This window comes from Leuciscus leuciscus, assembly GCF_965113295.1.
Source record: "Leuciscus leuciscus genome assembly, chromosome: 7".
Lineage (NCBI taxonomy): Eukaryota > Metazoa > Chordata > Actinopteri > Cypriniformes > Leuciscidae > Leuciscus > Leuciscus leuciscus.
In genome coordinates, this window is record NC_138731.1 from 8,261,875 (window position 1) to 8,275,039 (window position 13,165).

The 13,165-nt window shown below is 37.9% G+C and overlaps 1 protein-coding gene across 2 annotated transcripts; it reads right to left on the minus strand.

Moving 5' to 3' along the window:
* Nucleotides 1–1,495: 1,495 nt before the first annotated feature.
* Nucleotides 1,496–10,547, minus strand: cmklr2 (chemerin chemokine-like receptor 2). 2 transcript variants are annotated; one of them, XM_082176252.1, is made up of 3 exons: nt 10,385–10,547; nt 8,900–8,989; nt 1,496–5,079 (listed from the first exon to the last, which is right to left on the minus strand). In XM_082176252.1, the coding sequence occupies exon 3, from the start codon at nt 5,076–5,078 to the stop codon at nt 4,008–4,010; it is 1,071 nt and encodes a 356-aa protein (XP_082032378.1). In that variant the 5' UTR covers nt 5,079; nt 8,900–8,989; nt 10,385–10,547; the 3' UTR covers nt 1,496–4,007. The 2 variants fall into 2 exon arrangements, with proteins under 2 accessions (XP_082032378.1, XP_082032379.1); XM_082176253.1 differs by having other exon boundaries at nt 8,900–8,977; nt 10,375–10,547.
* Between the last annotated feature and the right edge of the window lie 2,618 nt (nt 10,548–13,165).

The following is a 13,165-nucleotide window of genomic DNA, read 5'->3' on the forward strand; positions in this document are numbered from 1 at the left end:
TCTTATTAAGGCCGCGTTCCAGTCCAAAATTGTCATGCCCTTCACTCGCTAGCTTCCCTCCATCTCGTTCACTCGGATGTGTGTCACTGCTTAAGTCGCATGAGTGCAATGGACTGAATTGGAACGAGGGAAATAGAGGGAAAATAGAGGGAATGAGGGTCTGTCCATATAAACTTCCCTCGTCCACTTCACAAGGTGGAACGCACTTCAAAATGACGGCAGGGATTCCCCCGAGGGGAAGTGCTTAGGGAAGTCTGCAAGTGCGTGTCTAAAAGTGGACTGGAACAAAGCCTTATTGTTTCAATGGAAATCTAAGCGTAGCCTTTGACTACTACTGTGCTCTTGAGCAAAACACTTAGGCATAATCTATGTAGTAAGAGTTAATTGTCTTAAAACATTATGCTGAATTACAAGTTTCCAGCTCTGTGCTTTCCTTTTTTTTCTTGCTTTCCTCTGCATTTTTTGGTGACTTTTATACAGCATATTTCAAGAAAGTTTGACTCACAGATGTTTTCTGCATTCTCCCTCATTCTGAGTTCTGATGAGTCATCATACAAAACATGTGGTAACAATGTGAGCTGTCCTAGTATATTGGCCCCCGCAGTTTCACAGACCAGGCTTTAAACGCCTAAAATGCATGTTCAAGCTGTTTTAACTGAGAGCAACTGAGATATCTTAAAGTATGTCAGTGCCATTGTTTTGCCTCAAGATTCACACCAGTAATGTTTTATACCACCAGGCACAGTTTTCTTAAGATACTTAAATATCCTAATTGAACTAAGGCCTAATCCTGGCTTAATCTAAGCGCCGTCTGTGAAACCAGGGCTGATTAAAAATGTCAAATTTTATAGTTAAAGGAATATTCCAGGTTCATTACAAGTCAAGGCCAGTCAACAGAATGTTTGGCTGACAACAAGATATTTTGTTATAACTTTACACAAAAAAGATTTCACAATAAAACAAAGTTAACATACGATTTGTGGCTACCTGTCAGGATTATGCTTAGTTTAGTTATGCCTTTTTGTTTCCATGTATTTCTCACTGTCTCCAGTTCAGTGTAGTCTTGATAGTTCCCTTAGTTATCAATTATATTCACCTGTCAATCATTATGTCTCCCTGTGTATGTCAGCCCTTAGTTTCTCAGTTCTTTGTTTGGTCTCATCTTATTACTATGTGGTATGCTTTATTCCTGGCATTCTCCTGCATTTTTCCTTTTTGAATTTATTATTAAAGACTTTTTAAAGATTAATGATATTTTTTCCTACTCCTGCGTCTTGCAATTCATCACAGCCACAACGTGACACTTCCATTGGAACAGTCTGCTCACTTCCATTAGAAGTTCTTCACAGTAACCCAGATTTTTTATCCAAATTTCATGTCAAATTATAATTTTTTTGACAATAAAACATTATACCACAAATGTTGTTACTTTAAAATTGTAGAGATTTTATCTTATAACTTATAAAGCAGAATAATTCTAAAACATTAGAATGAGCAATTTATTACTAACTTTATTAATTCAGTTACAGTGTGCATCCAAATGACACAATAGTGTAATATGTAAAATGAGTTCTTTCAAACAGAGCTGAAATTTCATTCCTCAATTTTACACTCTTAGAAAAACAGGTTCCGTTGTGGTTCTATATAGAACTCTAGGGCTCTCGACTCAACTTTAAAGAACTCTGTACGCCAAGAAAATTATAAAAAGGAGATTGCATAATACTTTCATGTTTAATGGGTTATTTCATTTTTCTAGTGTGTTTATGAGCTGCTTGATTTATAAAATTTATTTAAAATAAAATTGTATAAAAAAATGTATTCATTAAAACTTAATCCATACCATGATCCCATGATGGGACCTCCTAAAAGGTTCTATATGTGAAGCACCTGATGGAACCCTTTAACGTTCTATATAGAACCCAAATGCCGCACTATACATGATGCACTTATACACTCTATACTCAACACTTTATACATATATATATATATACAGTAATCAACATTTGAAGTGGATCAAAAAAGTTCATCAAAGTAGTCCTAAGACAAGAACGGGTATTCCTCAAAATTCATGTATAACTTTGATGAAAGGTTTTAATCCGCTTCAAATGTTGACTACTGTATAGGTACTAAATATAAAAGAGATGATGCATTAAATACATATTTACGGTAATGTACTGCATTAGTTTTAAAAGTGCAGTAAGCTTTTTTTTTTTTAAATGCTGTTAAAAGTGAATCGGGACCGAGCTCTAAAACAAACTTGTAGCCAATAAGCAGTGTAGGGGGGCGTGTCCACTCATGATATGGGGGAGGAGAGAGAGTGAGCCAATCAGCAGAAGGAGCGTGTCCACTCATGATGGGGGGGGAGAGAAAGTGAGCCAATCAGCAGAAGGGGCGTGTCCACTCATGATGGGGGAGGAGAGAGAGTGAGCCAATCAGCAGTAGGGGGTGTGTCCACTCATGATGGGGGAGGAGAGAAAGTGAGCCAATCAGCAGAAGGGGCGTGTCCACTCATGATGGGGGAGGAGAGAGAGTGAGCCAATCAGCAGTAGGGGTGTGTCCACTCATGATGGGGGAGGAGAGAGAGTGAGCCAATCAGCAGTAGGGGGCGTGTCCACTCATGATGGGGGAGGAGAGAGAGTGAGCCAATCAGCAGTAGGGGGTGTGTCCACTCATGATAGGGGAGGAGAGAAAGTGAGCCAATCAGCAGAAGGGGCGTGTCCACTCATGATGGGAGAGGAGAGAGAGTGAGCCAATCAGCAGTAGGGGTGTGTCCACTCATGATGGGGAGGAGAGAGAGTGAGCCAATCAGCAGTAGGGGGCGTGTCCACTCATGATGGGGGAGGAGAGAGAGTGAGCCAATCTGCAGTAGGGGGCGTGTCCACTCATGATGGGGGAGGAGAGAGAGTGAGCCAATCAGGGGCGTGTCCACTCATGATGGGGGAGGAGAGAAGTGAGCAAGAGGCAGATTAGAAGAAAGACTGATGGCTGAGGCTGAGAGACATTACAAAAGAGAAATGCTCAGAGGAATATCACTTGGGTTCTGATCAGGCAATAGCTTTAAGACACGAGTTTATCTTACGAAAACCTTTCCATCACTGGAGTCACCTAAGAAGGAAGGCCTGAAAATGGTTGCAAGGCTTACATTGGCTACGTTTATATGCAACCAAATAATCCATTATTAATCGCATTGACGGCTCAATCGGACTGAAAACCCTTCATGTAAACACCTTAATCCTAAAATTTTGATCCAGATGAAATTTCAATCGGATTGAAAGGGGTGGTATATTCCTATTCTAATCCAATCAAGAGGACATGTAAACACTTGATCGGATTGAAAACCAAAACTGAAAGGACTGCGCATGTGCAATGACGTTGAAATAGCATGATGACGTATGACGTTCGAAACGAGCTGTTGTTCCTGTTGAATAAAATGTCATATAAATGAGCGTCCCGTCATTCTAAAATTCTCCTTTCACTCTGTGAAGTGGAGCAGGACAACGTCCCACCAGTCCTTGTTTAGTATTCTCATCCACAGACGACTGGTTTTGGGCATTTTTACTGCTTGATAATAATAAGCAGCGGCACAACGGTTCATGCTCATTGTCTCCAAATTATGACCAGAGATGGATATTAAGTCTGCTGTTTAAAACAAATAAATAACCAATGTAGGAGAATGTTTATTATGCACAAACAGCGGGAAACTCTATATTTATTTGTGCAGTGAGAGCATGTCATAAAATCAATTACGATTTAAAGTTTGTGACATATAAACGAGACCCGATATAAACCCGATCACATGTTTAGTGATCATGTAAACACTACATTCAGATTCATCAATCGGAAATGAATTCAGTCAGATTGAAGCAAAAGGTGTGCATGTAAACATAGCCATTGTGAGTAACATTGGTCTTACTGCACCTTTAAAAGTCAGTATTTCCCAACCAATCTATTTTCAGTCCAGTTGGAGCTTTCTTGAGTTGGGGTGAGTTTGGAGGGACTGGAGCCCATCAGATGGAGGAGTTGGCCATGGGCTCTTCAGGAGAGTAGCTGACCAGTGCCGAGTCAAACTCAGTCGCAGACACAGACTGACTCAGCTCTCTCAGCGAGCTCTTGGTGAAGTTAAACAACGACCTCCTCACCAGTTTACGCACTTTCTTGGTGAGCAGTACGTAGAGAATGGGGTTGACGCAGCTGTTGAAGAAGGCCAGGCTGGTGGCGAGCGGGAAGCCCACCATGAGCACGGAGTGAAGGTGTGTGGTGTGGTGCATGCTCAGCTCCATCAGGCTAAACGTGTGGAACGGCACCCAACACAAGAAGAACGCGAGGATCACAGCGGAGACGGTTCTGGAGAAGCTGGTCAAGCGTAACGAGTTGGACTGGCGCATCTTGACGGCGAGCAACACGCCGCTTACGGTGATGGTGGCGAACGGAAGCAGAAAACCCACGGTGGTTCGCAGAGACACGAGTACAACGTGTCTCACCATTACCATGTGCATGCTCTCATTGTGAAAGTTATTAAAACACACGATCTTCCCGTCATGTTGGATTACGTCACGGAATATCAGGGCTGGACAGCTTAAACAGCAAGATATGATCCAAATCAGCGCACACACCCCCCAGGCCCGCCGGACGTTACGGTACCTTTCCGACCAGTTGAGGTGGACCAGTGATATGTAGCGATCCAAACTCAGGACGGTGAGAAACAACACGCTGGCGTACATGTTCATGGTGCACACGAATGAGTTCAGCTTGCACATGGTCTTCCCGAAGAGCCAGTGAAAGTCTCGCAGCACGTAGTCGATGGAGAACGGAAGGAAAAGCACAAACACGAAGTCGGCAATGGCCAGATTCTGCAGCCATACGCTGTTTACGGTCCTTTTGCTTTTGAGTGCGGTCACCCAGATCACCAAGCCATTCCCAATTACACCCAGAGTAAACGCCAGGCTGTAGATGATCACTGATATGATGTGAAGAGCTTCTCTCTGAGTGTAGCCATCAGCTTTGGTCTCCTCTACGTAGCCAAAGTCTGTGTATTCGTAAGTGAGGTTTTCATAGTCCATGTCTTCTTGGGTCATCATTCTAAAGACAAAATGAGAGAAAAATTACTTTAATGTCTATTGACTTTTACTTAGATTGAAAGGAGAGCGAATTGCTTAAAGGGATACTCCACTTTAAAATGAAAATTCTGTCATCATATACTCACCCTCATGTTGTTTCAAACCTGTATGAATTTCTTTCTTCTGCTGAACAGAAAGGAAGATATTTAGAAGAATGTCAGTAACCAGACCGTTTCTGGTCTCATTGACTTCCATAGTAGGAAAAAAATTTACTATGGAAGTCAATGAGACCAGAAACTGTCTGGTTACTGATATTCTTCTAAATATCTTCCTTTCTGTTCAGCAGAAGAAATTCATACAGGTTTGAAACAACATGAGGGTGAGTATATGATGACAGAATTTTCATTTTAAAGTGGAGTATCCCTTTAAAGGTGATGTAATTTCACCAAGTGGAATTGCAAAAAATATCAAATATTTTTCCCAGAACACTCCCGCAATCTGCCATTGGTCGGTCAAACAGATAGCCAGCCCCCATCTCACACCATTGGTTGCTGTGAGATAGCCACGCCCCCATCTCACACCATTGGTTGCTGTGTCAGGCTGCTTAGGATGTTCAAGCGAACAGAAAACCCATGATAATTGAAAAAACATGCCAGTTTCAGAAAAATAATATTACGTTGTGAAAAACATCCAGAGTGGAGCTGAAGACTGATCAATGCGAATCTGGCAATGTTTTATATAAATAGCAAGGTTTTATACAAATTAAATGTCTGGTGAAATGCTCTCGCATTTAAAAAAATGTTACTGTACCACGTACATTACACCTAATGGCCCCGTTTACAATGGTATTTAGATGTGTTTTGGTCGATCGGATCACAAGTTGACGAAAGAAACACATTCCCATTTACACCTGGTGTTTTAATCCCTCTCTTTTGTCCACTTTCAACCACTTTTGTCCTAATTTCTTCGAAGGTAGGGTCTATGACCGGCTTTTTCAGATCTTTCGATCTAATGGACAAAATAAGCTCAAGCAATTTACATGAGAACGCGACTGAAGACGACGAAAACACACGGAGAGCATCAGCTTTAGTTTCTGCTCTGACAGCCGAGAGACCAGCCGAACGCTGTGAGTGTGTGTTAGAAATCAGGAATGGAGAGAGAACATTGTGCTTGGAACGTTTTTCATAACGACAAAGTTTAAATCCCGTCTGCTAGCGCTCTTCCCATTAGAGGTCATTAGGTCAGAGGGTGGAGAGTAGACGGTCTTTAGTGGCTGTTTGAACACATACGACCACAGGAGAATTTACACTACGAAAGCAATCCGGTCGAATGTGTTTTCAACTACATCTGGAAGTGGTAGAAAGTGGACAAGCTCAAAAACGCTTTACGCCTGTATTTAGAGTCGTCCACTTGTGATCCGATCTACCGTAAACAGGGCCCATGAGAGTGTTAACAAAAGCAAATGTGACATAAAAATGCATATGCTGAAGCAAACTTGGTTCACAAGTCTTGAGCTCTTTTATCGTGACTCGTGTTTCGTGGGTCTCGTACCTGGGCACTTCACTAGAGCAATGCTGCACCCTACTGAACAAGTTACAGTTTTTCTCGATTGTTTACACACATTTTCTGAAAGTATGCCTCATATTCTCAGAACTCTACACACAAATCCAAAAAAACACACACAATGGGCAAAACCCCTCAATTCTCCTGCAAAATGAAACTTTACATTCAAAACAATGTTATTTCTTCTCAAAATGGTATTTTGTTTTCAAATGACACACACAAACCATCATATGAATAGACATTTATATGAACCAGTTGAACACTGATGTGCTCAATGTAAAACACTATGATGAATGGAAAACACTTCTTCTCCATTCATCATAATGATTTAGGCCTTTTTTTGTTCAGTGTTCCACTTACTACAGACAGTACATACATAAGTGTGATGTAAAATATTTGAGAATATTGTTTTTATACTCAGAACACACAAATACATGGTAACGAATATATTTTATTTTTCCCACAAAAACAATGTACACAGTGTACATGCCAACCAACACAAAGTTGTACATACAGTGGTCTACATACAAAACAACAGAAGAATTTACTGTATACAGTTACAGTAAAAAAAAATAAAATAAAAATTGCTCATTGAAGAGCTCTCCTGTTGACCTTTCATGCTAAAGCTCTGATTGCTAATTGTAAAACTGTGTGACGGGTGTTTACCCATGTGATGAGTCAGTGTGCATATTTGAATGGCAGTGTGTTCCTTGTGAAAACAAGAGATTTTCTGCATGAAAATTGTGCCAAAAGCAGAGAATTGTGTGTAGTGTTTTGAAAAAAGTGTGTTTTAGAAGTACAATTTGAGTGTAAAGCAGGAATTGTGCTTGTAGTTTAGCAGAATTGGTTCAGGGGGTTGGAGAATGAGTTACATGTTGTGGTCATTGTGTCTCAAGTACCAGAAAATGTGTGTAAACAATTGAGAAAAACTGTAATATATCAGAAAAACTATATATGGAAATGAATCAAAATGTATTCGTTTACAATCATAAATGATGGCAAATGTGTTTGACAGCATTGTGCAAGTAACTGTAGGTTTGGATAGCATCACAGTGTTTACACTTGTCATGGGAATCAACCAACAAATGGTATACTTATAGCTGACTCGACATATTATAGTTTTTCTCGATTGCAAACAACATTACCAATACTGTAATGCAATCTGGCAGAGGATGCTAAATTTATTTATTTATTTTTACTGTACTGTAATTGACAGTATACTCTATTGTATTGCATACCAAGTTCATATTCAATTCTTTGGTATTTACATTTTTCTTTTCTACTGCAAGATCTCTTTACAGAAGTGTCATGAAAATAATCCTTTCTTAAAGCTTATTGTTGAATTTCACTGTATCTGCACCCCTCTATTTATGTTGTATACTGTAATAGACATCACTGTATGTCCTGACCCGGACCTGAGACGAGATGATGAGAACATTGATGCTGATGCTGAGTAACCTGTACATGCATTAGTAAATAAAGCTTTTGAACATATAAGTATTGCTGTGCATGGACTCTTCCTTATACATGTTTCAAAGTTCAGGTTTTTATCCAAAACAGCATGTACAAGAGTATTGATTTATCCACTCACTGTCTGTAAGAGGTATTTATTACAGTACCGTTTTGTATTTCTTTTGTCCGGATTGTCCCTGAAAGAGTTGATTTTACAAAGTGGCAAATTATTTATATGAAAACATATTGTAAAGCATTTGTTTGCAGTGTTTTGAATTAATCTGTAACAAACAGTCGTGAAGTCTGTGTTTTTGACAGATTGTGTGTATTGTCTGAGGGCAAAGTTTGAATTGGGATTCAGAAGTTAGCTGTTTATACCATTGGTTGTGAGTTTTTAAAATTGTGTGTGAGGATTTGAGAAAATGGTTAAATGTCAGGAAAATTATGAAAAACTGTAAACTGAGTTAGGAGGGAAAAAGAATTCACACATATCAACAATGTCTCAAGCTGTGCTGATCTGCCAACATACCAAAGTCAGAGATTGCAACATAAACTCGGACATCTCTTATCAAATACATTTTTAAACTCAGCAACAACTGTCTCATTTCTACAGATGTTTATTTCTTCTGAAAGATTTAAAGTGAAATATCTGAGGCAAAGATGACACATAGATGGAAAATAACTGAGAAATACACAAATATGTATTCTAACAGTTACACTCATGGAAATATTCAAGATGATACTATGATGCTATTTTTCTAAGTATAATGGAGCCTCAATCCAAACACAGGATTTTAAAGACATTTCAGAGTTGAAGAATGAATTACCTGCCAGCGTCCAGCTCACGGATCAGTTCCTCTGCAAATATTCCTGCGCCAAATCCCAAAAGTATAATGCTGTCCCTGCTGGGTGTTTCCCTGTTTTTGTTCCCGGAGTAGAACGAGAGAGAGAGAGAAGGAGAGGGTAAGAGGTGAAGAAAGAGAGACATGAGATATGGACTAAGCCTGGCCTACACACACACACACACACACACACTTTTGCCCCTTCATAAACTCATTCCTGTGTTTTGTTTTCTGTGTGCCGTCAGGAGCACAGGGGTCTGTGGTCTGAGTTTTGCCAGCACACACACACACACATACACACACACACACACACACACACACACACACACACACACACACACACACACACACACACACACACACACACACACACACACACACACACGCTCAGAGGGCTTTTTATGATTCAGATCTGTCACTAACTCCCAAACCTCTCACTCAAGAGGAATGTATCACAGCAGGATCTTTCCATCTGTGCGACCAGAGGACTTTATGACCCTAATGAGAGATGCATGAATATTCTCTCTCTGGAAATGTGATCAGTTAATAAACACGACTGTAATTCTGATGGGCTCAGCACAAATCAGCTCATCAGAAGTTTGAAAACTAGCTAGACAACTGAGCTGTCATAGTGCAATGAATGAGCAACAGCTGATATTATATTTCAGTTATATCAGTTATTCGGTTAGAAAATATTTATTCCGCCACACCAATGCAGAATTAATCCAAACTTGAGCAACAATGAGGGCAGAGATGTTTGCATAGCCTGATCTTCAAGAATAAAACTGGTTTCAATTAGAACCAAACCCAAGCTTTGTACGTTTTTAAGTCTGTACATTTGTAAGTCCTTTAAAGAGTTTTCACTTCTGGAAAACCATCCATATGATTAAATAATCCAGAAACCAGCAACCAGTTAATCTAGAACTTCACTTTTTAATATTCAAAGCAACATATAGCTCAACCTACAGTAAAAAAAAAAAAAAAAAAAAAAAAACGCTTCTTAATAAAACGGTTCTTTACCAAACTTAAGACATTGTGTAATGAGTGTAATGAATAATGCATTGGTGACACTTTACAATAAGGTTAATTTGTTAACATTAGTTGACTACCTTAGTTAACATTAACTAAGAATGACCATGAGCATTTATTAATCTTAGTTAATATTAAAGGTTGTATTTGTTAACATTATTTAATGCACTGTGAACTAACATGAAAAAACAATGAACAGCTGTGAACTGTGCACTAGGTTGTTTTTTTTTTTGTTTTTTTTTTTTAACTAATGAACTAACATTAACAAAGATGAATTAATGATGAAACAAATGTAGGCTATTGCTCATTGTTAGTTCATGTTAGTTAATACATTAACTCATGTTAACTAATGAAACATTGTAAAGTGTTACCAATGCATTTAGTGAAGGCAGTTTTGTCATAAACTAAGTGAGAGAAACGTAACTGTAAACGTCGCCGTACCTTGTTTGTCGTTGAGGATATTGTTCGCTAGTTTAGGTCCCAACCCCCAAAAGTTTAGGCAAATGTTTGCCCCATTTGTTGAAAGTGGTTTATAAGCCGTGTAAAGTGTGTCGTTTGGTGGAGGATGCAAGATAAACACTGAAGACTCACTGCACTGACTGGAGCGAACGTTACAATGGAGCGATTTTGCTCTCTCTCTCTCTCTCTCTCTCTCTCTCTCTCTCTCTCTCTTACAAAACATACAAACTTATAAAATATAGTTATAAAACAAATGATATAAAACAACATATTTACACTACGTTTGTGTACTTTTTTGTTTTGATAGAAATTAATACTTTTGTTCAATTAAGGACATATTTTAAGGGACAGTAAAATATTTGTGTTACAAAATATTTCTATTTCAAATAAATGCTGTTTTTTTTTTTTTTTTTTTTTTTTTTAAAAGCTGTTCTTTTGGGGGGTAAAAAAGAAAAGAAAAAAAAGTGTAAAACATCCAACATTGAATATAATCATACATTTTTCTTGAGCATCAAATCATCATATTAGAATGATTTCTGAAGGATCATGTGACACTGAAGACTGGAGTAATGATGCTGAAAATTCTGCTTTAATCACAGGAATAAATATGCCAAAGAACGCTAATCTAAACGATTATAGTGGTTTATTAATTAAATGTATTATTACATATGGTTAATTCAGTATAAATGTGACATTTTCCCCAGTAAAGAGTGTTCAAAATTGCTTGAATTTATATTTCAATTATATTTAATATAGTATGTAATAATTTAATCACCAGTAGATTGTTTCCCCATATTTACCATGTTGCTGTGATCAGTTAATACATTTTACAGACCTCTGGTCTCTGTACTCATCACATTAGCACTACATAGTCGGCCCTATTACAGGTCTTTCATTTTGTGCAAATGAAGTGCATATGTCTGTGGTTAGTATAGTCATCAGAGTTAATCTTTGCAGTGTGTCTGAGGTTCACTGTCTCAGATCTGTGTTTCTGAGCAGCCACTGCCCCCTGCTGCAGTTGAAGTATGGCTTTACATGTACAGGATGCATATGGTGTTTAATTCAAACCTTAAGGGATGCGTGTGAGTCACTTCCTATTCCTTGGAATATGAACTGCAGATGAAGAGCTAAATTTTAACCATATTGTTGATTAAACAGCTCATTATTAGGCCTATATGAAATCAGTGCCCATGACGACTGAGATTTCCACACTAGTTTGCATTATTATTTATGGTCTAATTCCATCTTACTTGTCTTGTCTGTCTGCATTTCTAATACAAATGTTTGCTACAATCTTCGTTCTAACGAATTGTTATATTAAAGTTCCTCGGGTTTGCTTCTTCTGCTTGGAATAACTTACAAAACATCTTAAAGCTGACTATGCTTCCATCACTAAACAAGTTTAAGTTACGTTTAACAGATTATGTGTTTTATACTTTGGTAAATTGCTGTTGTGATGTTTTAATGTGTATTATATGTGTATGTTATTGTAGCTGCTTTCTTGGCCGGGTCACTCTTGTAAAACAGATTTTAATCTCAATGAGAACCTGGTTACATAAAGAATGAAATAAAATGAAAATTATTGGTTATGCTTTCAGTGTCTAGCACTCAATTCATTTAATACATTTTCATCATATTTTTCAATTTTCTGAAACGTCAAACAAACGTCTGTAGGTTTACCCCTAAAATCAGCACAGAAAATGTTTGCAGATGTTGTCTATGCTTATTAGAGAGAGACAGCTTTAACCCAACATATAACCGTCACTAACAGTAACTTCCATATTGGACAGATACCAAAGAGATATGAATGTCTGACAGGTAAACAGTGCAGTTGTGAAATCATGTATTGTATCTCAATGATCTGCAATTAATCGTTTACGGTATGATGATCACTGTGGCTTCTGAGTAAATAAAGTAAATCAAATAAAGTAAACAGCCTGTTCTGAGGAAATTAAGAGGGCAGGCATCTGAACTGGGAAGGAAAGGGCTAAACTAGTTGAGAGTCATAGTTCAAGGCCATGGACAGCATTTGAACACATAAATCCTGAGCTGATCATTCGATCTGTTTCCAGCATCGCTTCAGTTGCTCCACTGGGGTCTCATAATTTGAACAGGATATCCTGGAATTATAATGTTTGGAACAGACAGTTAGAGGACACACAACCAATGTAAACATTATTAAGCTGGAATGCATGGAATGCACATATTTATGTATTAAATAATTTATAAAAATAATTTTGTTTGAATTCTTTCTAAGCACAAACAATCAGCCAACATGAAAAACTTCCTGATGCATAGACTGTTGTTTTCTTACATATTCAATCTTGTATATTCATTAATTAGCCTAAGTTTATGTTGCTAGTTTTATAAGGGTTGTAACCCACTTTAATTAAAACCTAAAATAGCCAGAAATGTTTATACAGTTGCATATAATTATAAGGAATGCAATGGGATATTTTCTGGCAGCTGGAATGGGAAACTGGAAAACCCTCAGAAAATAAACATCTCGTAAAAATACTGTAATTTACCGTTAATAAGATACAGTTTATAACTGTAATTTTACATAAAATCTTGCCTATTCTTTAACTTTTTAATGTTTAATGAAAGATCATATTTACTTGTATAAAAACAATACAATTATCTATAAATAAGGTTGAACACTGCTATATACAAATAACCAGCCTCTTAATTGCAACAGTATAAACAGAATAACAGTTTTAAAAGTAATGGTTTTGAAACAATTGCAACAGTATACATAATATA

Excerpts from the sequence above, each read along its gene's own strand:
- cmklr2 (XM_082176252.1), bottom strand. The coding sequence starts at position 5,078 with ATGATGACCCAAGAAGACATGGACTATGAAAACCTCACTTACGAATAC.